This window comes from Pan troglodytes, chromosome 5, assembly GCF_028858775.2.
Source record: "Pan troglodytes isolate AG18354 chromosome 5, NHGRI_mPanTro3-v2.0_pri, whole genome shotgun sequence".
Taxonomy (NCBI): domain Eukaryota; kingdom Metazoa; phylum Chordata; class Mammalia; order Primates; family Hominidae; genus Pan; species Pan troglodytes.
Window position 1 is genome coordinate 16,719,749 of NC_072403.2, and position 26,309 is coordinate 16,746,057.

Consider the following 26,309-nt stretch of genomic DNA (forward strand, 5'->3'; position numbering starts at 1 on the left):
GAGTGTGGAAAAAAGGAATGGGAGATGAGGCAGAGAGCTCGGATAGGACCAGCACTGCCCCTGGGATCTGGCCACTAGGATGTCAAGATCTAGCAGGAGCTGCTGCACTGGCAGGAAGCAGACTGAAGACAAACGACAACCAGAAGCAATAGGAGGAGCTAGCTCTGCAGGAAGGGAGACAGGTTTATCTCTAGAAGGCGAAATGGGGCTCTGATCACCCTCGTGGTTTCAAAGCACTGTTCAGTAAACAGTGTTTTCTCTATAGCGTTATCTGTTTACACGTCTCGACACTGGGCTCTGTGTCCCTGTTGTCTCTCACGGCATATCAGGCTTCAACAGGTGTCTGCTCTTGAAGCAACAAATGTCAAAGCGCAATATGATGTTATCAGCCCCTAAAGGATTACATACAGTGAGCACATGCTCTCAGTCTATACATGTTTAACCCTACTGAATTTTGTGTAAGTTCAGCTGCCTACTTTAACCTTTTTCCCATCTCAGAAACTCATTCTGAAACACTCATCAGTTCTTTACTTCAGAAAAATTTTCGGAAGGAAATTCAAAGCAGTGATTGCATTCACTAGCAGCTTCAGTCATGTCTCTGGCTCTCATCCTCATCAGCAGAGCAAACACTTATTAAATGCTTAGCATGTGTTAAAATTCCAGGTAGGGTTATGTAAGAATACCTAAGGAAATTTCGTCCGTTTTATGGATGGGAAAGCTGGCTTAAACTTGTCCCAAACCACAAAAGCTGGTGAGTGACAAAATGGGATATATCAGACTCTAGGATTCATGCATTGAACACTTTTATGATGCTTCTTATTGGAGAAAGAAGTTGTTAGGGAAAAAACATGAACAGAAAATTCAGTCTTCTTAAATTATTTTGGCTTATGATTTGAAGTACCTTGTATGCTGTGAATTTTCAGATTGCAGCCAGTTGTTAGCATTGTTGAAACCAGTGACACTGAACCCCTAGGAAATCCACCATCTCTATTAACCCAGTTAACCTTTTTTTTTTTTTTAATTTTTATTTATTTATTTGAGATGGAGTCTTGCTCTGTTGCCAGGCTGGAGTGCAGTGGCGCAATCTTGGTTCACTGCAACCTCCGCCTCCCGGGTTCAAGCGATTCTCCTGCCTCAGCCTCCTGAGTAGCTGGGATTACAGGTGCACACCACCACACACAGCTAATTTTTGTATTTTTAGTAGAGACACGGGTTTCATCATGTTGGCCAGGATGGTCTCTATCTCTTGATCTCATGATCTGCCCGGCTCGGCCTCCTGAAGTGCTGGGATTTCAGGTGTGAGCCACCGCGCCCAGCCTAACCTTTTTTAAAAAGTGGTTGTTCATGCTTAAGAAGTGAGTTTCAGGACTTTGAAAAAAAAATTCCAGGAATATAGATCACAAAATTAGAAAATACTCTTTTGATTCTTTTCATTAGAATTATTTGCTTGATTTCCTCTATAAATTTCCGTAATTAATTTAAGAAGACCAGCACAGAGCTTTTTGAGAGGATAGTCATCTTAAAATCTCAGTTACTGAAGGAAGATATTCTTGATGAGACAGAATGCTTTTCTTTATCTTAGTCCTGATCTGACTTCTCAAAGCGGATCATCTTGGCCTTTTATGTCAGGATTAGGGGCAAATGTTGAGAAGAAAATCAGACAAGAGATTCAAAGAACAAACTGCATTCATCTGACGCCCAGAAATTACCTTGTGGGTCCTCTAATTTTTCAGGAAAAGTTTCATTGCATGAGAGTTTTTCGATTGGTTTAATTATGCTTTCTTCTAAAGAGAAGACAGATGGAAAGAAAGAATAGTAAGGAGAATGTTATAGGAAAAGCAGAGAAAAAATGGATTAGATGATTAATGAAAAGATCCAGAAAGAGCCCTTAAAAATGCAAAAATGTCCCCATTGTTGTCACAGCATTTATTTGATGCCAACTGTATATTCCCTTGAGACTCAAAGTTGTTCTACTGTCATTTAATTGAATTTGTGTAACTGGTTGGTTCAGTGAATATTAATTTTAATTATCTGAAGAAAAAATAAGTAAATTACAGTGCTGCAGTGTATGACACCGCAGCGACATTAAATGGATAAACTGAGTTTTTAAAGAATCTGGAAAACTTGTAAAAAGCCCAAATATGTTGATGTCACATCAGAATATCTCACTAAACTACTCACTTATAATGGTAATTGTCAAAGTTTTTTGATCCAATATCACCTACATTAAAAAACAAACTGTACCTCTTCATACACTTTTAAGTTGATATTTAAAATTTTTAATCATAAGTTTAACAGTTGCAAAGGATGTTATTTCTGACATATTGTAACTATGGGCATTTAAAAAATAAAACTATTAGTGATTTTTTTTTTTTTTTGAGACAGAATCTCTCTCTGTCGCCCAGGCTGGAGTACAGTGGCGTGATCTTGGCTCACGGCAACCTCCACTTCCTGGGTTCAAGCGATTCTCCTGCCTCAGTCTCCTGAGCAGCTGGATTTATAGGCGCATGCCACCATGCCTGGATTTTTTTGTTGTTGTTGTATTTTTAGTAGAGATAGGGTTTCACCATGTTGGTCAGGCTGGTCTCGAACTCCGGACCTCGTGATTCGCCCACCTCGGCCTCCCAAAGTGCTGGAATTACAGGAGTGAGCCACTGCACCTGGCCAAAACTATTAGTGATTTTATGTCCTCCAATATTGACATAAAAATACATGAACAAGTTCCTTTTTGACGCTTGGACATTTCACATTAATTCTTTTTTCCCTTAAAATTATATCTTTATTTATACCTCAGCTTCCAAATTTTATCCAAATGTAATCTTAGGCTTAAAAGTCTAAAATTGGTCACTCTAAAATATGTGTAAATTAAAACTTTTTTTAATTTCTTGTAACCATAAGGATATTAACATACTCTACAAAGTTAGTTATAATTACAACGATTCATTGTATATAATTAATCAAAAAAGTTGAGTATTATATATTTTGATTACTAAACACGAAAATTAAGTTTTTTGCAAACACAGCTCTTAGTGAGAAAGGTGGGGCTATTTTCAAGTAGTTCATGTATCAACAAATGAATATTTATTGCTGGAATCACAGCATCAGGGCTATTTTCTCTCTCTTTTCTTTTTTCTTCCTTTTTGGAGACAGAAGCATTAAGAAATCTTGCTAATACAAATAGATAATTGGGAACAAAAGCGGTTTTGTGATAGCTTTGCCACTCTATTCTTCAAACGCTCTTCAAAATTACAGACCAAAATTCACATACTGATCTCATAAAAAAAATTTTTAAAACTTTTTAAATTACCTGTCAGCTAACAATTCAAGTAGGTCCTCCTTCAATTTTCTAAATGCTGAGAACTGTTAAGACTCCCTGACTTTAAAAAGGATCTGTTCCTCAGTCATCAAATCAAAGTTACTTACTTTCTCAACAGTGACATCAACATACCAGAACTTCCATTTCATTGGCACCCCAGATATTTTTACATTTTGGGGAAAAAGAAAACACACCATGGTAGCCAGTGAGAAGTCTTCTTTTCAGAATAGAAACTCCTTGCTAGGGCAGACCCATTTCAGGAAAGATTCAGATGGAGGTCGAGAATTCCCTTAAAACTAGCTGTACTCAAGAATTAGTGGGAAAACCTTTTTTTTATTATTGTACTTTTTAATATAGAGGCACAGTTCCACCATGTTGGCCAGGTTGATCTCGAACTCCTAGGCTCAAGGGACCTGCCCACCTCCGCCTCCCAAAGTGCTGGGATTACAGGTGTGAACCACCATGCTCATCCAGCTACAAACAGTTTTATTGACGAGGCAGTGTTACAACTCCATGACTGCTCCAGCAGAGCAGGGCTACCCATAGGCAGAGTGTAGTGGAAAACCTCTGTGTATCTCCCAAGTGCACACGTATCTTGGTTGGAAGAACACTGCAATATATTTAAAAGTAGACCTCTATAAAGGAAAACCCCGTACATGTACATTTTGTATTCTTGCGTTACCTGCATTTCTCCTTTTGAAAGCAAGTTCTGCCCCGATGGGTCCCAGTGACTTGGGGAATAACTGGTTGCTCCAAGTGTGGGGGTTTATTTCCTTTCCACTGGCTATCAAGGACACCTTCTTGGGATTCACACCTGAGAAGAACAAAACAGCCACTTCAAAGGTTAGAGCAGATCATAAACTTAAAGGAAACTTATGTAATACATTCAAACAAAGACTAGAGACACCTTGGACAGGAGAATGGAAATAAATCTAGGTGAAAATGTAGCAGATACTTGCTTTCTGATGAACCCTAACATGATCCCAAGCCCTTAGCACAACCACCTGGAATGTTGACAGTGTACTTTATAGGCAGAAGATATTTTCTACAATATAATAATAACACTTGATGTTCTTGCTAAGGGTCTTGTAAAAATGGAGATGGCACAAAAATTTTTCTTCAATAACACGACGTTTTTTTGGTTTTGTTTTGTTTTGAGACAGGGTCTCTCTCTGTCGTCCAGGCTGGAGTGCCATGGTGTGATCTTGGCTCACTGCAGCCTCCACTTCCCAGGTTCAAGTGATTCTTGTGTCTCAGCCTCCCGAGTAGCTGGGATTACAGGCACCCACCACCATGCTTGGCTAATTTTTGTATTTTTAGTAGAGAGGGGATTTCACCATGTTGGCCAGGCTGGTCTCAAACTCCTGGCCTCAAGTGATCCGTTCACCTTGGCCTCTCAAAGTGCTGAGATTACAGGTGTAAACCACTACACCCGACCCAACATGACATTTTCATGTCACTTGTTTTGAGCGTATATTCTTGGCCCAACCCTTGGTGTAGCAGGGAAAACAGACACGTGACTAAGAACTCAGGAAAACCTTTGAAGTTCGGAGGTATGAAGCTCCACCTGAAACGCTTATTTGTATATGAGATACAGTAAAATGGAAACAGTTTATCCCCTGTGCGCCAGAAAGAAGTCATTGCAAATGTACTTGGAAAAAGAACAGTTTAAATTACTTATGATTTTCTGAAATCTGTGAAATGTCCATTCAGCCTTGGGCCGTGATACTAGGGGTCAAGGGGAGTTGTTTCAACCTGTTCTTAAGAGACTGAAAACTTCTTGAGCTTGTTTTCTTTTCACTGATAATTAAATTAGAGTGAACTTGAGCAGTCTATGCCTTTTGGTCATTCACGGAGAGTTTTCTTTATCTAGTGTAGAAATCATCACTGAGGACTCCACTGATTTAGGAAGTCAGAACTGTCTCCAGGCAGTTGAGCTTTTGCTTTCCGCGAGCTGGATTCCTTAGAAAGGTTTCATATGTATGAGATATATAATAATATCCCTTATTTTGAAACCAGAAATACTGCACCTCAAAAGTTACCCATTATCAGTTCTCTAAGGAAACACTTCATCAGGCAAGTAATTTCCCTTTCTTTATAGGATATAACTTCCCTAATAAAACACCTACAAATCGAACTATTATAGGCAACTACCAGCTGGGCGCGGTGGCTCATGCCTGTAATCCCAGCACTTTGGGAGGCCAAGGCGGGTGGATCACGAGGTCAGGAGTTTGAGACCAGCTTGGCCAACATAGTGAAACCCCATCTCTACTAAAAACACAAAAATTAGCCAGGCATGAGGCAGGAGAATCGCTTGAACCTGGGAGGCAGAGGTTGTGGTGAGCCCGAGATCACACCACTGCACTCTAGCCTGGGCAACAGAGTGAGACTCCATTTCAAAAAAAAAAAAAGGCAACTACCTGACCATAAAGATGCACTTGGTGGCAATTACTCATATTAAAACATCTTTAGGCCAGGCACGGTGGCTCATGCCTGTAATCCCAGCACTTTGGGAGGCTGAGGGAGGTGGATCACCTGAGGTCAGGAGTTCGAGACAAGCCTGGCCAACATGGTGAGACCCCGTCTCTACTAAAAGAATACAAAAAAAATTAGCTGGGTGTGGTGGTGCCTGCCTGTAATTCCAGCTACTTGGGAGGCTGAGGCACGAGAATCACTTGAACCCAAGTTGTGGAAGTTGCAATGAGCTGAGATTGTGCCACTGCATCCAGCCTGGTCTACAGAGCAAGACTCTGTCACAAAAAAAAAAAAAAAAATCTTTACCCAAAAAGGAAGTGCAAGGTAGGGGTAAAACATTAAAAATCTGTGTGAACACAGTTCTCATAACAAAGAATGAGTTCTGAATATTTAAATGTTGTTGTTAATTCAGTTGGCCTTGGCAATATTCCTAAATAGGCTTTTTTTTTTAAGGTAAGTATTTTAAAGTAAAAGGTAAGTAAATTATTGAAGATAACTAGTTTAATTCAAGGTTTGTTTTGTTTTGTTTTGTTTTGAGACAGACTTTTGCTATTGTTGCCCAGGCTGGAGTGCAATGGCGTGATCTCAGCTCACCAAAACCTCCACCTCCCAGGTTCAAGTGATTCTCTTGCCTCAGCCTCCTGAGTAGCTGGGATTACAGGCATGCGCCATCACGCCCGGCTAATTTTGTATTTTTAGTAGAGACAGGGTTTCTCCATGTTGGTCAGGCTAGTCTCGGACTCCCAACCTCAGGTGATCCGCCTGCCTCGGCCTCCCAAAGTGCTGGGATTACAGGTGTGAGCCACCTCGCCTGGCCTCAAGGTCTATTTAAGATAAAGATTCCAATTTTGTTGGAAATAGATATATCCTAGAATTTTGTTATTTATTTGTTTATAAGTTTTCACTGGGTACCTCCTACAAACCAAACGCTGCTAGGAAGAAACATAAATTAATTTGATATTATAATGATAGATGTCATTACATGATGATAATCACTTGCCTCAAAGGACATAAAAAAGTCAGTTAGCAAATATTTACTGAGCACCTACCAGTGCCAGGCAGTGCGTGGCACTGGAGAAAAAGTGCTAAACAAAATAGACCAGTTTCTACTCTTTGGCTCTTAGAATCTAATGAGAAGGGAGACAGTTTTAGTCATAACTAAGTAAATACATAATGAGCAGTGTGCATCGTGTTTAGAAGAATCTGGGGTAGAGGGGGCAAATAACAGAAGCAACTCAGCCAGTCTTTCTTTCAAATAAGCAATTTTAAGCTGAAATCTGAATCATGATTAACCCTCATTTATGCCTGAGGTTGCAATTTTTTGAAATTTTGCAATCAGACCTTGGCGATGACCTTGAGCAGTAGGATATAACTCCCACATGCTTAGCGTTCCAATAATGGAACACTAGGCATAATGTGTTTTAAGGGTGGGGAGGTGCGATCCTTGAAGAAGCAACAGTTTGGGCAGAGGACCTGAGATGGGAAAGAACTCAGAGATGGCCAGTAAGGCTGCAGCAAGAACACGGGGTGGTATAAAATGAGGCTGGAGAGGGGAGGAGGGGCAGGCCACACAGGATTTTGTGTGCCGTGTTAAGAAAGTGAAAAAGCAGAGGCTAATGTAGAAATGACACAGGATGTTGAATAAACGGTGGAAGGAAAGATGGTGAATAATGAATGGGAAGAGAGAAGGATGCACAGATCAGTTTCATAAGTGCTATGGAGGCCAGGTGCGGTGGCTCATGCCTGTAATCCCAGCACTTTGGGAGACTGAGGTGGGCGGATCACTTGAGGTCAGGAGTTTGTGATCAGCCTGGCCGACATGGTGAAACCCCATCTCTACTAAAAATACAAAAATTAGCTGGGCATGGTAGCGTGTGCCTGTAATACCAGCTACTTGGGAGTCTGAGGCAGAAGAATCACCTGAACCCAGGAGGCGGAGGTTGCAGTGAGCCGAGATGGTACCACTGCACTCCAGCCTGGGCAACACGGCAACACTTCATCTCAGAAAAAAAAAAAAAAAAAGAAGTGCTATGGAGTGAGCTGCTCCGGCCAGCAGTGGTGGCATCGATTCGTGCCCAGAGTCTCGGCTCTAGGAGCGGGGGTGAGACCAGAGGGCACCGCTGAGAGATTAGCTTTCAATTGCATACTGTATTTGCAACTATCTTGTGATAATTAAAGTACCTAAGGCTTACAGAGTAAGCTGACAGATGGTGCAGTCCCATCGTAAGTTAGAGAAAACAGAATCTTGCTCCAAGTACACAGCCGGTTAGTAGTAGCAGGTCAGTAACTATGACTCTTGCGTCTCTTTCCCTGAAGGCCAGTGTCACAGATACGCCAGTCCTTGTAGTATAATGTCATGCTGCCCTGCAATTATATGGTACATTTCTAGAGCTCCCAGAATCCTAAAAGTCGATGCTTAATAAGACCTTTTATATTTGGCTTTAGGGTAAAGAGGGGGCCCCAAAAGATATTAGTATTTTTTATTCCTAAAGATACTCAATTACAAAAATAACTATGGATCATAAATAAATGTCAAGGATTGTTTCTTTTTTAAAATTTTTTTATTTTTTGAGACAGTTTCACTCTTGTTGCCCAGGCTGGAGTGCAATGGCACGATCTTGGCTCACTGCAACCTCTGCCTTCTGGATTCAAGTGATTCTCCTGCCTCAGCCTCCTGTGTAGCTGGGATTACAGGCACCCGCCACCATGCCTGGCTAATTTTTTTGTATTTTTAGTAGAGACGGGGTTTCATTATGTTGGCCAGGCTGGTCTCGAATTCCTGACCTCAGGTGATCCACCGGCTTTGGCCTCCCCAAAGTGCTGGGATTACAGGCGTGAGCCACCGCACCCGGCCAAAGATTGCTTCTTATTCAGGTTTCTATCCTCTGCATAGTTGCTGGTTCACAATAGGTGCTCAATAAATGTCTGTCCAGGTGACTGAACTGAGCCTGATTCTAGTTTTAAATTTCATCGAGCTCCAGAGGGGTCATCTTCAAAACCATGACTGCCAATAGGTGACAGTAAGGCTCAAGTTTACATTCCAAACAATTCTTTGTAATTGAGTTTACTTTTAAAATCTCAATTATAGCCATCCTTCTGATCCCAAGTAATTTGCAGACTTTGTTAGATTTCTAGTTAAAAAGGAAATGATCAAACAGGTCTCAGAAAACCACATTAGGAAGCAGAACTATGAAAACAGGGTGCTTTGGCTCAAAGGATAAATATCCTGTGACAAAAGTTTGCAGTAGTCTTCCCTACTACTCACTTCTGTAAGTACGAAGATACTGATTTGCAATATTTCAGTCAGTGAAATGTACTGGTTTTGTTTTTTTTTTTTTTTGAGACAGAGTCTTGTTCTGTTTCCAGGCTGGAGTGCAGTGGGGCGATCTCAGCTCACTGCAGCCTCCACCTCCCGGGTTCAAGCAATTCTCCTGCCTCAGCCTCCTGAGTAGCTGGGATTACAGGCACACACCACCACGCCCAGCTAATTTTTGTATTTTTAGTAGAGACGGAATTTCACCATGTTGGCCAGGATGGTCTCAATCTCTTGATCTCGTGATCCACCCGCCTTAGCCTCCCAAAGTGCTGGGATTATAGGCGACAGCACCCAGCAAAATGTACCGATTTAAAAAAACAAAAAACACAGTGAAAACTATCTCTCACGAACCTATGTTTTGAAAACTTTCTTCCATCCTTGCTTTTGCAGTCAGATTAAAACTCTCTCAGAATTTCTTTTTTTTTCTCTCTCTCTCGCTCATGATTTCAACACCAAAATTTACACACAGGTATCTAAAGATTACAATAACAAGGATTTCTGCTGCTTTCAAAAGTGTGCCCCAACCCTGGTCTTGATCCCAACCCCTCTCCCACCTTCCTAAGGTCTTCAGTCCCTTACTCATCCCCCTCCACCTCCTGTGTTACTAGTTCCTCCTCTGTAAGGGATCTTGCTCCTCTACACGCAAACCTGCTCGGAGCACTGCTGAAATGCTTCATTCCATTTCTAAGCTCCTCTTCACAGCCATCTAAGATGAAGCAGCCGAAATGAGGCCTGCCATGTTTACAGTCTGATTGTCAAGAAAAATGGGCAGATTTCTCATTCTGTGAGTGTCATGATGTGACAACTTCCTATACAAAAATGTTAGAATAACTTATTTTCTCTCACTTTCAAGAATCAAAGCATAATGTCACAAATAGAATAGTTTTCAAACTGTAGGTGAAACTATAGTCAGGAAAATTTGACCTCATGAGGAAGACAGAATACAGACTTTAAGGTCAAAAGTAGATTTTTTTTTTTTTTTTTTTTGGAGACAGAGTCTCACTCTGTCACCCAGGCTGGAGTGCAGTGTCACAGTCTTGGCTCACTGCAACCTCTGCCTCCTGGGTTCAAGTGATTCTCCTGCCTCACCCTCCTGAGTAGCTGGGATTACAGGCAGCTGACACCATGCCCGGCTAATTACTGTATTTTTAGTAGAGACGGGGTTTTGCCATGTTGGACAGGCTGGTCTCGAACTCCTGACTTCAAGTGATCCGCCTGCCTCAGCCTCCCAAAGGGCTGGGATTACAGGCATGAGCCACTGCACCTGGCCTCATTAACTATTTTAATAAGATACTTGTAAATTCACTTGGCATATGCTACCAATAAGATACGTATACATTTTTTCATCTGTTTCTCTATCCAGACATACACAAACAAGACCCAGGTTTTTTCAGGCCCACTTCCCATGTCTCACTCTGGTGCCACAGAGCCTAAAAACGTGCTTACATCAACAACGACAAAAAATATTATAGGGCTGGGTGTTGTGGTTCACGCCTGTAATCCCACCACTTTGGGAACGAGGTGGGCGGATCACCTGAGGTCAGGAGTTCAAGACCAGCCTGGCCAACATGGTGAAACCCCGTCTCTACTAAAAAATACAAAAATTAGCCAGACATGGTGGTGAGCACCTGTAATTCCAGCTACTTGGGAGGCTGAGGCAGGAGAATTGCTTCAACCCAGGAGGATGAGGTTGCAGTGAGCCAATATTGTGCCACTACACTCCAGCCTGGGTGACGAGCAAAACTCTGTCTCTCTCTCTCACACACACACACACACACACATACACACATACAAAACAAAACTATTTAACCTATTTAGATTGCCAAATACCCGGGGTTATAAAGTTTTTGCTGTTCTTGATGGCTTCATGCCAATTTCTTCAACCTCTCAAATACGTGTCTTCCTCCTTACAAATCAGCACAGGACTGCAGTCCTAAAGCCTCAATTCAACCCCTGTAAGTTTATATCAACCTATTCAACACCTGTGGCTAAACCTATACACCCACCATGCCTTCTGTTTTCTCTCCCATTCATCTCTAAACCCTCTACTTGCTTTCATTTTTTTTCTTTTCCCCAATTACTAACAGCAAGAGGGTCCCAACTGGATTTTTTTTTTTTTTTTTTTTTTTGACACAGTCTTGCTCTGTTGCCCATGCTGGAGTGCAGCGGTGCCATCTCGGCTCACTGCAACCTCCACCTCCCGGGTTCAAGCAATTCTCCTGCCTCAGCCTCCCGAGTAGCTGGGATTACAGATGCCCACCACCACGTCCAGCTAATTTTTATATTTTTAGTAGAGACGGGGTTTCACCATGTTGGTCAGGCTGGTCTCAAACTCCTGAACTCAGGTGATCCGCCCACCTCGGCCTCCCAAAGTGCTGGGATTATAAGGTGTGAGCCACTGTGCCCAGCCCCAGCTGGATTCTTAGAACTGAAATTTCTATGTTTGCCTAAAAGGTACACAGGGAAGTGTGTTACAGATCCATCTTTTGCTGGCAATCCAGTCTCAACCTTTTCTCTTGTTTGCCGTACCCCATCTTCCCAAACAAGCTTCTGGGAAATGGAGACTGTGTCTTGCTTCAGGAGACTTAGATGTGAAAAGCAAATCTTCCTCAGTTAAACAGTGGCCCACTCGTGTTTAGAAAGTTATAAATGACCATGCCCACAAAAACACAAAAGAAAAAGATCATCTTCTCCTTCACTGGATTAAAGATGTATCTGTGTAGATACAGGACGATTTAAAAATGGATTATCTTTTAGATTAAATTGAATTGAAACATTTCCTTTTTATTTGGATTTAGAGGAGAAAATGCTATTTGCAGGCACATGATAAACTCCCCACTGTCTGTCCAGATCTTTCTCCCAAGCTCCAGATTCATATACCCAGGCGCCCATTAGATGGATCAATTCAGATGTTTAACAGGCATCCTGCACTCAGCTCTCCATTCTCTACTTCCACAATCTTCTCCTCTTCTAATCTTCCCTTTCTCAGCTAAAGTCACCACCGTTCACCCAGTTCCCAAGTCAAAACCTCAGATGCTGCCACTAATTCTTTCCACCAATCTACCCACAAGTCCTATTGGTTCCACTACCGAAACATGTCTAGATTTTGCCCACTTGTACCTCTGCCACTTCCACTCTGGAACCAGCCATTTACATTACCCCATCCCATCCGGACATAAGCAGTGGCCTCTTAACCAGTGTCCTTGCCTCTCTTGAGTTCCCAGCATGCTCTTCCGAGCAGGCAGAATCTTTTAAAAATATACACCAGATTGGCTGGGCACAGTGGCTCACGCCTGTAATCTCAGCACTTTGGGAGGCCAAGGCGGGTGGATCACAAGGTCAGGAGATCGAGACCATCCCGGCTAACACGGTGAAACACCATCTCTACTAAAAATGCAAAAATTAGCCAGGCGTGGTGGCTCGCACCTGTAGTCCCAGCTACTCGGGAGGCTGAGGCAGGAGAATTGCTTAAACCTGGGAGGTGGAGGTTGCAGTGAGCCGAGATCACGCCACTGCACTCCAGCCTGGGCGACAGAGCGAGAATCTGTCTCAAAAAAAACAAAAAAACAAAAAAATGTACACCAGATCATTTAGGAAAGAGTATTTGAAAATCTACATTTTATAAAAAGTTGTAATGGGGGCATAGAATTGGTTTAATAAAATTTAGGATTTACTGAATGCATAGCTTTGGTGGGGGGTGGGGGTTGGTGTTTTCTGGAAGCATATTCATCATCTTGATTTTTGCTCCTAAGCATTTCTTGAGCAGAATTCTACTAGTGGTAGAAACAGGAGGTCCAGAAATGTCCTTGGTGACAGACTGAGCTACCAAAGAGCTCTGTGATTAGATTTTTTACTTCACTGCTGCCCTTTCTTTGGAGATTCCAAGACACTTGAACCTGACCTATCTATACTCTAGTTAGCAGCAAACATTTTCTTTGCTCTACTTACCTGGAAGATATCTTGATTGTTTCAAGTAGTACTGTTTAGAGGTTGGAGCAGTTGACAATTCAGAATCAGATTTTAGGGAAGTAACAGCAGGTAAGCTCTTGTTTTCCCCTGTCGAGTGGTTGGAGCCTGAGGGTACTGGCTCTGGAAGCCTTGAAAGCCAATGAAAGGTAGCATTACAGCACGAACAACGAGAGGATCTCGCCCACCCTCTGCACATCTTCCTAAGCCAGTCAATCTGACCTCACTTAAATGGTTTCCATCAGTCTTTTGGCTAAATGACAACTTCCCGTCCACCCGCGTAGATATTGGGTCGTGCACAGACTCATTTCTGATACCAGACAGTATGTGACAGGAACCTTTATAACTGAGCAGCAATTTACTTGTGTGTAACATGTTTCTATCTGTCCTGCAACTGCTGCAGTTGGATTCATAACGTGGGAAACTGGTGTGTTGAGAGGGAAATAACACCCATCTTCACCTGTTGACTAAAATAATTTACAATCAATGAGGTTGTTTGGGGCATGGTTTGGATGGCCTAAAAAACTGAAATGGGGAAAGAAGTGCTAGAAAAGCTCCCGTATACAATTTCCAGTCACCCTAGTGTCAGGCACAGAAAATAGGTATTTGTGGAGACATGCCTGTGTCTCAGCCAGAACAGACTTGTGCAGTGGCTAAGCACCTCGCTAGCTGTTTAGTGGTGTTAGTATTAAGACTGACTCTCTGCCTGTTGGTCCCTAACTCCCACAGTCCTGTTTCTGTGTAGGGACTGAGGACTTTCTGCTTCGAGGCTTAGTTCTGTCTCATTCCCGAGGCCTGTCCCTGAGGCCTGTTTGACCAGGCAGCAGTGCGTGAGGCGGCCATTGCTTTGTGTTGCTGCCCATCCCTCTGTGTGCTGTAATGAGCCCTCCATGACCAACCTTCTCCCCACCACCCTCCAACTGGGCTCCTTCTTTGCTGGGGCCTCAACATACTGCCCAATTTCCATCACTTGTTAACTCCAAGCATCCATGGTTTCCACCTAGAAATTCATGCTACCAAACCCTACTCACCAAGTCGGCTCCCTTGGAAATGGATACTCACTTGGGTGGCCCTTTGAACTGCTGGCCACCTGCTTGGGGGCAGTTCTAGGCATAGGTGCGTCTGCTTCAATGGGAACAGTCCCACCATTTCTGGCAACTTTCCCTTCCCCTGAGCCCACTGCTGTTATATCACTAACTGAAATTCTACCCATTCCCAAAACTACTCACTCTAAAAAGACTTTTCTGTCCTCATCAGAGGGATCTCTGCCCATAGACAGAACTCCCAGAGCTCCCTGCAGCTGTCACTAGTGGCACTAAATGCACACACTTGTCATGTGTTACAGTCCTCTGGAGGTCTTATTTCTGTTGCCATATATTTGATGAGTTGAGGAGACGCTTAATTCCAACTAGGTATTTAGTAAACATCTACTGAATATAAATACAAGTATAAATCTAAATATAAATATCTTGCTTTTTGTTCACTTTTAAGAAGACAACCAGGCCGGGTGCAGTGGCTCACGCCTATAATTCTAGCACTTTGAGAGGCCAAGGCAGGTGGATCACCTGAGGTCAGGAATTTGAGACCAGCCTGGCCAACATGGTGAAACCCTGTCTCTACTAAAAATAAAAAAATTAGCTGGGCATGGTGGCGGCCACCTGTAATCCCAGGTACTTGGGAGGCTGAGACAGGAGGATCACTTGAACCCGGGAGGCAGAGGTTGCAGTGAGCCAAGATCGCACCATTGCACTCAGCCTGGGCAACAAGAGCAAAGCTCCATCTCAATAATAATAATAATTAAAAAAATAAGACAACCATTAAATAAAAGGTATACATGTTAGTATTTGGTACTCTGTATTCTTTATGGGGAGGCCCTGGCTGCCTGAGAGACCAAGCAGGGGATGGCAGGGTCTGTTCAATTCACCAATTCACCTCCTATTCACCAATCCACTAATTCACCAATTCACCTCCTATTCACCACTCCACTAATTCGCCAATTCACCTCCTATTCACAAATCCACCAATTCACCAATTCAGCTCCTATTGCTAAAGAAGCAGTGTGGGGTAGAAGAGAGAAAGACCTGGATTTGAATTAATCCTCACCTGATCTTGGGCAAGAAACCCAGCCTATCCGAGTCTCAGCATCCTACTCTGCAGATATTTTTACTGAAGTATGAAAATTATAAAGTTTAGGCAGGAGCTTAACAGATGGTAGTATATTAATAATAATGATGATCATAATAATAACCATATGCCTAGAATTGTACAGGACCATTGAAAGATACCAAAAAATAAAAATGTAGAAGAAATGGCTGGGCGCGGTGGCTCACGCCTGTAATCCCAGCACTTTGGGAGGCTGAGGCAGGTGGATCACGAGGTCGGGAGATCAAGACCATCCTGGCTAACATGGTGAAACCCTGTCTCTACTAAAAAAAATACAAAAAAATTAGCCAAGTGCGGTGGTGGGCACCTGCAGTCCCAGCTACTCGGGAGGCTGAGGCAGGAGAATGGCGTGAACCCAGGAGGTGGAGCTTGCAGTGAGCTGAGATGGCGCCACTGCACTCCAGCCTGGGTGACAGAGCGAGACTCCGTCTCAAAAAAAAAAAAAAAAAAATGTAGAAGAAATACCCACATGAAAAATTCACTGTCATACAGTTTTTCTGAAGAATTTCAAGAGAAAAGGGATAATTGATGTTGAAGAAATTTACTAATTGTTCCCTTGCTAGAAACAGGTATATAGACTACAACCTTGATCTTTTTTTTGATTTTTTTAGACAGTGTCTCGCTCTGTTGCCCAGGGTGGGGTGCAGTGGCTCGGCCTTCCAAGCTCAAGCAATCCTCTCACCTCAGCCTCCTGAGTAGCTTGAACTACAGGTGTGGGCTACCGCATCTGGCTAATTTTTGTATTTTTTTGTAGAGATGGAGTTTTGCCGTATTGCCCAGGCTGGTCTCAAACTCCTAAGCTCAAGCAACCCACCTACCTCGGCCTCCTAAAGTGCTAGGTTTATAAGTGTAAGCCACCATGAACAGCCACAATCTTGATCTTAACTATAGGTTTTGATTCAAACCTCTACCATCCTCAAAAATATATGACTAAAATTTATGAATAAATTATGAATAATTATAAATAATTATGAATAAAATTTAGCTGAAATCAGAATGACATGGGTTTTAAAAAATGTTTTCAAGTCGCCAGGCGCGGTGGCTCATGCCTGTAATCCCAACATTTTGGGAGGCCGAGGCAGGTGGATCACCTGAGGTCAGGAGTTCAAGACCAGCCTGGCCAACATGGTGAAACACTGTCTCTATTAAAAATACAAAAAATTAGCCAGGCGTGGTGGCACATGCCTGTGATAATCTGAGCTACTAAGGAGACTGAGGCAGGAGAACTGCTTGAACCCTGGAGGCAGAGGTTGCAGTGAGCCGAGATCACATCACTGCACTCCAGCCTGGGCAATGAAGCGACATTCCATCTCAAAAAGAAAAAAAAGAAAAAAAATGTTTCAAGTCTCCTATATACTACATCAGTGGTCTTCAAACTCTTCTGTTCCTAGACCCAAATAATTGTTTTTTATATTATGTAACTCCCTGCACATCTTTAAATAGACATCTATAATTTTTCATCATAAATTTGTTCCTTATTTCTTGTTAACAGCAGATAGAAACAGTATTTTATAAGATGAAATATTGTGAGGATTGACTGCAATTGGAGTATTTCATGGTATGGCTTGATAAAATAAGTTTTAACTACCTTATCCATAATACACTCTGATCCTCAAAAAAATAAGTGAAATTTTAATCCATGTGTTTTGAAAACACATGGATTAAACACACAGATTAGGAAAGAGTACCTATGGAATGTGAAGACCTGGAAACGGATTGCCTAAGAGTTATCCAAGCAAAAAAGAAAAAAAAAAAAAAAAAAAAAGAATTATCCAAGCATATGCACTCCTTAGAGATTCCTCGTGCCCCAAAGTGAAGACTTCCATACTATACCATGCCAAAGAGCTCCTGGATAAGTTTTCCTGACTCATAACACAACTGTTCTTCCTATTCTTCTGTTTCAAAGAGGAAACAGAGCATTTTAGTATATTTGAAAGAATACACATCACTAACGCCTGGTGCTTCAGTGTTTCCAAATCACCATGCTTTCCAACATGGGCTAAAATACAGTAGCCCCCATTATGTGTGGGGGATATGTTCTAAGACCCCCAGAGGATGCCTGAAACCACAGATAGTACCAAACCCTATACAGCCCATCTTTTCCTATATGTATGTGCATAGACACCTATGAGGAAGTTTAATTTATAAGTTGGGCACAGCAAGAGATTAACATTAATAACTAATACTAAAATAGAACAATTAAAACAATATATTGTAATAAAAGTTACGTGAAAGTGCTCTCAAAAATATCTTTTTTTTTTTTTTGAGACGGAGTCTCACTCTTACTCAGGCTGGAGTGCAGTGGCGCGATCTCGGCTCACCACAACCTCTGCCTCCTGGGTTCAAGTTTCTCCTGCCTCAGCCTCCTGCATAGCTGGGATTACAGGCGCCCGCCACCACACCCAGCTAATTTTTGTATTTTTAGTAAAGACGAGGTTCCACCATGTTGGCCAGGCTGGTCTCAATCTCCTGAACTCAGGTGATCCACCTACCTCAGCCTCCCAAAGTGCTGGGATTACAGGCATTGAGCCTCCGCACCCAGCCCAAAATATCTTATTGCACTGTACTGCAGGTAAATGAAACCATGGAAGGTGAAACTGCAGATTCAGGGGACTACTGTACCCGATTTCTGTAAGACAAGAACCAAGAGAAAGCCAGTTTCCTGATTTGTCCCTTTATTTAGTAACCCTATGCCATGTAAGAGTTGAAATAACTGAGAGGTGTGACTTTTTTGCTAAAGTGGAAGAGGACTTGAGTGGGCTTTTCCTCCAGTTCATGTATTTTTAGGAAAGAGTACCTATGGAATGTGAAGACCTGGAAACGGATTGCATAAGAGTTATCCAAGCAAAAAAAATAATTATCCAAGCATATGTACTCCTTAGAGGTTCCTCGTGCTCCAAAGTGAAGACTTCCATACTATGTCATGCCAAATAGCTACTGTAGAAGTTTTCCTGACTCATAACACACTTGTTCTTTCTATTCTTCTGTTTCAAAGAGGAAAAGAAAAAAAAAAGAAAGTATCTTTCCAAAATATTCACCAAAACTTAACCCATCCTAACTTCAAAGCTGAATAATGCACTAAGGATGACCTCACTTATAAAAAGGAAAGAAACTGCTAGAGATATTAAACTTCCAGAAAAGGCTCAGAAAATAATTGAAAAAAGTTTAGAATAGCGAGGAGGCAGATAGTGAAATCTTAACACCATCAGAAGAAGCTGTTAACTTGGCACGTGGTGCTCTACTTCCTGCAACGAGGCATGTCAATTTCAAATGGGAATAATGATTGTCATTCACAAGAGCATCGTAAAAATGGAACAAGATCCCCTCTGATACCTTTTGGACATCTGTCCTCTCTAAATCTCATGTTGAAATGTAATCCCCAGTTTTGAGGTGGGGCCTGGCGGGAGGTGTTTGGACCATGGGAGCAGATCTCTCTTAAATGGCTTGGTACTATCCTTGCGGTAACGAGTGAGTTCTCACTCTGAGTTCACACAAGACTTGATCATTTAAAAGAGTCTGGGACCTCCTCCCTCTCTCTCTTGCTCCCTCTCTTGCCATGTGACAGGCTGGATCCTCTGCCACCTTCTGCCATTATTCTAAGTTTCCAAAAGCCCTCACCAGAAGCACATGCTGGCACTATGCTTCCTGTACAACCTGCAGAACCATGGGCCAACACATTCTTTATAGCAATGCAAAAACGGACTGACACACTCTCTACACACACACACAGACACACACACCCCACTCATCTGTTAATACTGAGAATTGTTACTGTGAGAAGATTCTTACCTTTTCAGAAGTATGTGGAAAGATTTGTGTTTTGTGGAAGGCACCAATATTAAGCAAATTTTTTTCTTTTCTTTTTTTTTTTTTGAGACAGAGTCTCACTTTGTTACGCAGGCTGGAATGCAATGGCACAATCTTGGCTCACTGCAACATTCACCTCCCAGGTTCAAGAAATTCTCATGTCTCGGCTTCCCGAGTAGCTGGGATTACAGGTGCACACCACCACACCCAGCTAATTTTTGTATTTTTAGTAGAGACGGGGTTTCACCATGTCAGCCAGGCTAGTTTCAAACTCCTGGCCTCAAGAGATCAACCCGCCTCGGCCTCCCAAAGTGCTGGGATTACAGGCCTGAGCCACTGCGCCTGGCCTGTTAAGCAAACTTTTCTTCTTTTAGGGTCTACATGCATTTATATTTAATGAGTAAAATAAAGTTAATGCATGGCAAAAATATTTTTCTGAGGAATTTGAAATCTTACCGAAATGGAGAATCTTTTTTCCTTTTTTCTTTAAAAACACCCATGCTTGGCTTCTTGGAATGGGAGGCTCCGAAATCATAGTCCTCCAACTCTTCCCAGCTATCTCCAGACTTGAAGATAGTCTGACCCCAACGCCTCCTACCACTTTTATGACTCAGTGTGCCATTTGGCTTCTGTGGTGGAAAATCAGTCATCATAATCTTTAATCATGTACTGAATGCCTTTCATGCACAAGCTACTATCTATGTAAGACACTAACAGTCCCCATTCTCAAGGAGCGTTCCATACACGTAAGGGCATAACATATATACACATTTAAAAGCATGAACAAAAATGGGCGGTACATGCCAAAAATATGATGGGTGTTCAGAGGAGAGATCTCTGTGAACTAGGTTGGTGAGAGACTTGAATATTTAGGATCTGAGTTGACTCTTCATTGACAGGAAGGATCTGGAAACCTGAGACTTGGCTATGTCTCTTTGGGCAAGTCACTTAACTTCTCAAAGCCTTAGTGTCCTCCTTAAGTGGGGACAGCCTTAATGAGAAGGACACTAAGGCTGGCATGTGCCAGCATCTTTTACTCTTCCCCCTCCTTGAATGCAGACACGACATCCAAAGGAACACCAGTCATCCTGTGGCCACAGGAATGAAAGCCACCTGCTCAGGGTGGTGGAGCGGGAAGCCAGCAGCAGCCTGCCTCCTCTGCAAGCTTCATGAGCTCCAGCTACCCACCACCCGATTTCTTGTTATCTGAGAACAACAATCCCTATTGTTTAAGCCACAGTGGTCGAGTTTTTGTCATAAGTCCCTGAATGTAATCCTAACGGAAACAGAGACGGAAGTATGAGTCTGACTGTCACAGAATGGAGGCATCATTAACAGAAATAAGGAATGGGAAAGAAGTCCTGGCTCAGAGCACACAATGAATTGGTTTTATACAAATTTACAGAAAGTGGTTTGGGGGCACATGAACAGAAAAATCCAAAAGGCAACTCAAAACTAGGGAAGAGAGCATGGAAAATTTTCAGAAAATACAGCTATGTTGGGTGCAGGGAGATGCTTAAAGAATGGACATGCTATTGCTTGAAGCTGATGGTGTTACAGTGATAGTGATGGATGATAACAAAAAGCAGTATTTGCCAGCTTCTCTACACTATTACTTTCTCTGCCAGGCACAACAATCTCCAGAATAAAGAGCATAAAAAAATGTTAAGCTCCAGATGAGTAGGGTTAATAAAAGGTTACCCTTAGCTGAGTTTGAGCCTCCCTTCTGTTGAATTGTATTTTAGGGTACTGATGCTGAACACTGCTGAACAATATCAATGATATCCAAGAATCTGGTATGGCTGAGAAGACTGGAAAGGGGCAAATATAATACTTTTAATAAAGTAGAAGATTTATTTTTGCAAACTCCACATCAGTAAGTTTGGTAGAGGATGAGGGCAAAGATTCTAAAATCAATTATTAAAGGGGATGTTTGTGAGCACTAAGGAAAAACAGTGATAGCTCATATAGACCACACTTTTTCATAAAAGGCAAACAATGAATTCATTCAATGTAGTGTATGTGGACTTCAGCCCAGTGGGTGAAGGCAGCAAAGGGGATCAGCACATAGTTGAAGAACTTGACCAACAGTACTAACAAATGGATCAACATCAATCTAGAGGAAGGTTTTAGTAGCCTGCCCAAGATCTCACGGTCGTTCTATTCATCATGAAGATTCAGGAGCAAAACAGACAACTAAACAAATACATAGCTGGCAACAAGCTGGGCAGAATGGGTAAACTGAGAAGAAAAAAATACAGATTCAAAAATAATTAGAAATTGGAGAGGTAAAAGGTCTTGCAACTTTTTGAATCCTAGAGATGAAATACACAAGTCAGAGGTACAGAATATGCAATTTAGGAGAAGCATTTATGAAAAAACAGGTATACTTAGAAATTTTAGTTGACACAATACTTAATCCCAGCTCTGGAACTCACCTATATAAAAATGTATGTGTGTGTGGCGGGGCTGGGGGCTAGGTTATTCTCTTTAACTTAGAGAATGCACACAGCGTCCCTAGCATATGCACGGCACTTGGAAGCTACTCAATAAATATTAACTTCCTTTCCTTCCCTCACAATATGAGTCAACAATTGATGCATCTTCCAAGGGGTCATGGGGAGGACTGTCATCATTGGTGGCACGAGTGCACATATGGTTTAGAATGTCGGAGGTGATTCGCCCTGCTCTATATTCCCTGCCTGCTGTCTGCCTCTAGCTCTGGCAGCCTCATTCTAAGTGGAAAGCAAGATGAGAGGGGACTTAAAGACACATTCATAATAGGAACTGAGAGTTATCAGTCACTGGTGAATGGTGTTATATGCAGAGCCCTTAAGGGAATTGGAGAAGTTTCTCTAGAGAAAACGGCAGATAATATAAGGGCTATTTTCAAATATCCAAAAGGCTGCCTTTCTAGAAAAGTGATTAGCCTTCATTAAAAGCTAGAAAACTAGATTTTACCCAGTATTAAGGAAGAACTTTCTAATATTCAGAACTGTTCCAAAGATAAAAGTGGACTCCCCAGGACCCCAGAGGTGGTTTACAAGTCATGTGGGCAATTATTCATTCCTTCATTCACTGAACAAATATTTACTGAGACTCTACCATGTGGCAGGCACTGGTCGGGGTACTGAGGCTGTACTGATAAACAGACAAACATTCCTGACCTCACTGAGCTTGCTGCATTCCAGAGGAAGAGACAAATAAACAATAAACATAAGAAGTAATTAACAGTATTTTAGAATGTGATTAGTGCTATTGGGGGACAAGGAGGCCTTGCTTATCTAGGTTGGTGGGGCAGTTGGGGACTGGAAGGAAATAGATACAGTGCTGTATAAGACCGATTTCCATCCTAAAATGCCATAATGCAAACACATTTGGGAGTGTATACCCAGTGGGACAGCTAAAATACTACAGCAACTGAAGAGCTCCCGGAGCTGAACAAAAGATGGAAGAAAAAGTTTTATACTATGCCTGACACTTTAAAAACCTGTTCTGGCCAGGTGCGGTGGCTCAAGCCTGTAATCCGAGCACTTTGGGAGGCCAAGGAGGGTGGATCACCTGAGGTCAGGAGTTCAAGACCAGCCTGACCAACATGGAGAAACCCCATCTCTACTAAAAATACAAAATTAGCTGGGCGTGGTGGCACATGCCTGTAATCCCAGCTACTCAGGAGGCTGAGGCAGGAGAATTGCTTGAACCCGGGAGGTGGAGGTTGTGGTGAGCCGAGATCGCGCCATTGCACTCCAGCCTGGGCAACAAGAGCAAAACTCTGTCTCAAAATAATAATAATAATAATAATAATAATAATAATAAATAAAAACCCATTCTCTCCATGTTCCTTAGCATTTAAGAACACTGTAAAATGAAAGTACTGTTAAAAATTCTTAAGATTTAGGATCAGTACTCTGGAGTACCCGATTCTTTTAAATTCTTTCTTTGAATTCTTCTGCATTGAAAGAACTTTAGGCTGGGCTTGGTGGCTCACGCCTGTAATCCCAGCACTTTGGGAGGCCGAGATGGGTGGATCACCTGAGGTCAGGAGTTCGAGACCAGCCTGGCCAACAAGGTCTCCACTAAAAATACAAAAATTAGCTGGGTGTGGTGGTGGGTGCCTATAATCCCAGCCACTCAGGAAGCTGAAGCAAGAAAACTGCTTGAACCTGGGAGGTGGAGGTTGCAGTGAGCCGAGATCGTGCCATTGCACTCCAGCCTGGGCAAATAGTGTGAAACTCCGTCTCAAGAAAAAACAAAAGAAAAGCCCAGGTGCAGTGGCTCACGTCTGTAATCCCAGAACTTTGGGAGGCCAAGGCGGGTGGATCACTTGCAGTCAGGAATTCAAGACCAGCCTGGACAACATGGTGAAACCCCATCTCTACTAAAAATACAAAAAATTATCCAGGCGTGGTGGTGGGCGTCTGTAATCCCAGCTACTTGGGAGGCTGAGGCAGGAGAATCGCTTGAACCCAGGAGTCAGAGATTGCAGTGAGCTAAGGTTGTGCCACTGCACTCCAGCCTAGGCAACAAGAGCTAACCTCCGTCTCAAAAAAAGAAAAAGAAAAAAGACTGAAGACTGTAGCATGTAAACTTGGTTACTTTTATCCTGAAAGTTTTTCTTTTTATAAACCATATTAGAATTTTAAGTGATCTCGTGTCAAGCTCCAACCAGAGGACTCAGGGTCTTTAACAAAGAAAAATCTTTTATATCTTTTCCAACATTATTAGAAATGCCTCGAAAAAAAATCTTAATTGCACGAGTCAAACTATTTCATTGCAAGCGTCATGATTAGCTACTCACAGTTGGCATGTTTTTGACGATGCTCGGGAATAGCGTTTGTGGCGGTTTCTCCTGACTCTGTTGCTTTGGAGGTTGCTGGACGCTCAGGTTCTGTGGCGGCTGAATGGGCTGCAGTGGCTGCTGGCTAGTTTTTGGCTGGGGTTGTCCAACAGCCTGATCAATTATATCCGGCAGAGGCTTAGGCTCTACCTCAACTAAAGATGGCTTTGATTCTAATGGTTGCAGCTGCTTATTTAAAGACTGTTTTGATTCCAGATGATTTGACGAAGGGCCTAATACCTGACCAACTTGAAAATATGAGTGTTTCAATGCCTATAAAAACACAGAGAAAACAACAAATGGAAAACAGTTCCACCTAAATGTATTGCACATAAACTATGATTGGCCCTGTGCGAGGCATTTATCATTAGCCCACATGAGCTTCAAAGATTTAGAAAGCAGCCATCATTCCCTATACAGTGCCTCTTTTAAAAGATAACCAGAAAAAAGTGATTTGAGAAATAAATTGCATTAAAAAATTAAAAGTGGCTGGGCATGGTGGCTCACGCCTATAATCCTAGCACTTTGGGAGGATGAGGTGGGAGGATCACTCGCGGTCAGGAGTTCAAGACCAGCCCGACCAACATGGTGAAACCCAGTCTCTACTAAAAATACAAAAATTAGCCAGGCATGTTGGTGGGTGCCTGTAACCCCAGTTATACGGGAGGGTGAGGCATGAGGATCGCCTGAACCTGGGAGGAGGAGATTGTCGTGAGCCAAGATTGTGCCACTGCACTTCAACCTAGGCAACACAGCGAGACTCCACCTCAAAAAAAAAAAAAAAAAAAAAGTACTAGTAGGAAAAAATAGAAAGCTCACTTGTTATTATAACATCTAAGCAAAACAGCTGTTCTATTTATTTAAAGATTTGTTAGTGAAAATAAAATGTAATTTATAGACATTGGCTAAATTAATGTGATTACTTCAAGCTAAAATACTACACGCCAATAATGGTTTAGAGTACATTCAAAGACATTAAAAATTGAATTAAGAAAATCTTCCATATAGATTATTTGAAATGATTAACCAGAGCTGTATATAAAATTCCGGGTTACTCTCAGCCTGAGTACAACAATATACCTACTAGTAATAAAAAAAAAATCTAAAGAGGGGACAACAAACACATACTGTTGAAGTTTATTTCATCGGTATACCAGCAAAGAGAAGACATTTATGGGAAGAAAATATAAAAATATTATGAAAAATGATCACTGTTTGAGTTTTATCTAGATCAGTCACCTGACTGCTTGCATGAGAGGGAAAGGACCCCCTGGTGTATGGGTGGCACCATCTAAGAGCAGTGCTTCCCAAATGGAGGCAAGTTTGCCCCTTGGGAGATATCTGGCAATGTCTGGAGACATTTCTTATTATAATGACAGGGGTTGGGGGACGCTACTAGTGTCTAGTGTCTAGAGGGCCAGGGACATTGCTAAGTATCCCATAATGCACACAATAGCACCCCACAGCAAAGAGTTATCTGGTTCACAATGTCAGTAAGGCTAAAACCGAAAAAATATTCTACAGAATGTCTAAAGCCTGTGTAGCTCAGCTATGGAAAAATTCCCTTATTGGCATCAAATACCTGGGCAAAGTAGCTGGTCATTTTTGGGGGGATGGGTTCCTTAAGATGGTCAAGCTCTGTTCCCTTGAACCTCCTGCCTTTAGCCAGTCCCCACATAGGTGGGAACATAGCCCTGACCAACAGTTAACTCCTCCCATGTGTAAGGGCAGTTTTTAGAGGAACAGAAGGCAGCTTGGTACTTTAAATGGTCTTCATATTCTACAACTTAACCAACCTCTCTCCCTAATTAGGTCTTTCCACTTCCACTAAAAAGCAGGGCTGTGAAACAGAGCACAAGAAAGAGTTTGTTAAGGGTTACTTGCATTCTCAGTGGAATACACAAATATACATAATTTGAATACTTCAATGCCTAGCACACTGAAGGTACTCAAATTCTGAATTAAGTCACATTAAGTAATTAGTATGTCAATATTCCTAAATTAATGATGCATATTTTGGAGCTGGAACTTTGAGGATGTGTTTTGTAATTTCAAGGCTTTATTTATAACAACTCTTCCCTTTTTTTTTTTTTTTTTTGAGATGGAGTCTCGCTCTGTCGCCCAGACTGGGGTGCAGTGGCACGATCTTGGCTCACTGCATCCGCCTCCTGGGTTCAAGCAATTCTCCTGCCTCAGCCTCCCGAGTAGCTGGGATTACAGGCACACACCACCATGCCCAGCTAATTTTTGTATTTTTAATAGAGACAGGGTTTCACCATGTTGGTCAGGCCAGTCTCAAGCTCCTGACCTCGTGATCCGCCCACCTTGGCCTCCCAAAGTGCTAGGATTACAGGTATGAGCCACTGTGCCCGGCCAACTCTTCCCTTTTAAGATACTTTAAGATACCAGTTACTATCCTTCAAGAAGAG

General features: G+C 42.2%; 1 protein-coding gene across 8 annotated transcripts in view; it reads right to left on the reverse strand.

Moving 5' to 3' along the window:
* The window catches only part of MAK (male germ cell associated kinase), a 74,101-nt gene that overhangs the window by 7,123 nt on the left and 40,669 nt on the right, over positions 1–26,309 (reverse strand). For 5 of the 8 annotated variants that reach the window (XR_001718248.4, XR_010157892.1, XM_001167665.7 and 2 more), the window contains exons 9-12: positions 23,842–24,153; positions 19,500–19,672; positions 13,056–13,204; positions 3,999–4,130 (exon numbers count right to left, since the gene is read on the reverse strand). Coding sequence is in view for 6 of the 8 variants with exons in the window: in XM_001167665.7 (XP_001167665.2) it covers positions 3,999–4,130; positions 13,056–13,204; positions 19,500–19,672; positions 23,842–24,153 (766 nt within the window). In the remaining 2 variants the exon portion in view is untranslated. Of the gene's footprint in view, positions 1–1,571; positions 1,785–3,998; positions 4,131–7,983; positions 8,156–13,055; positions 13,205–19,499; positions 19,673–23,841; positions 24,154–26,309 lie in introns of those variants that run through there. The other 3 variants (XM_054685593.1, XM_054685592.2, XM_063812775.1) reach the window with 3 other exon arrangements.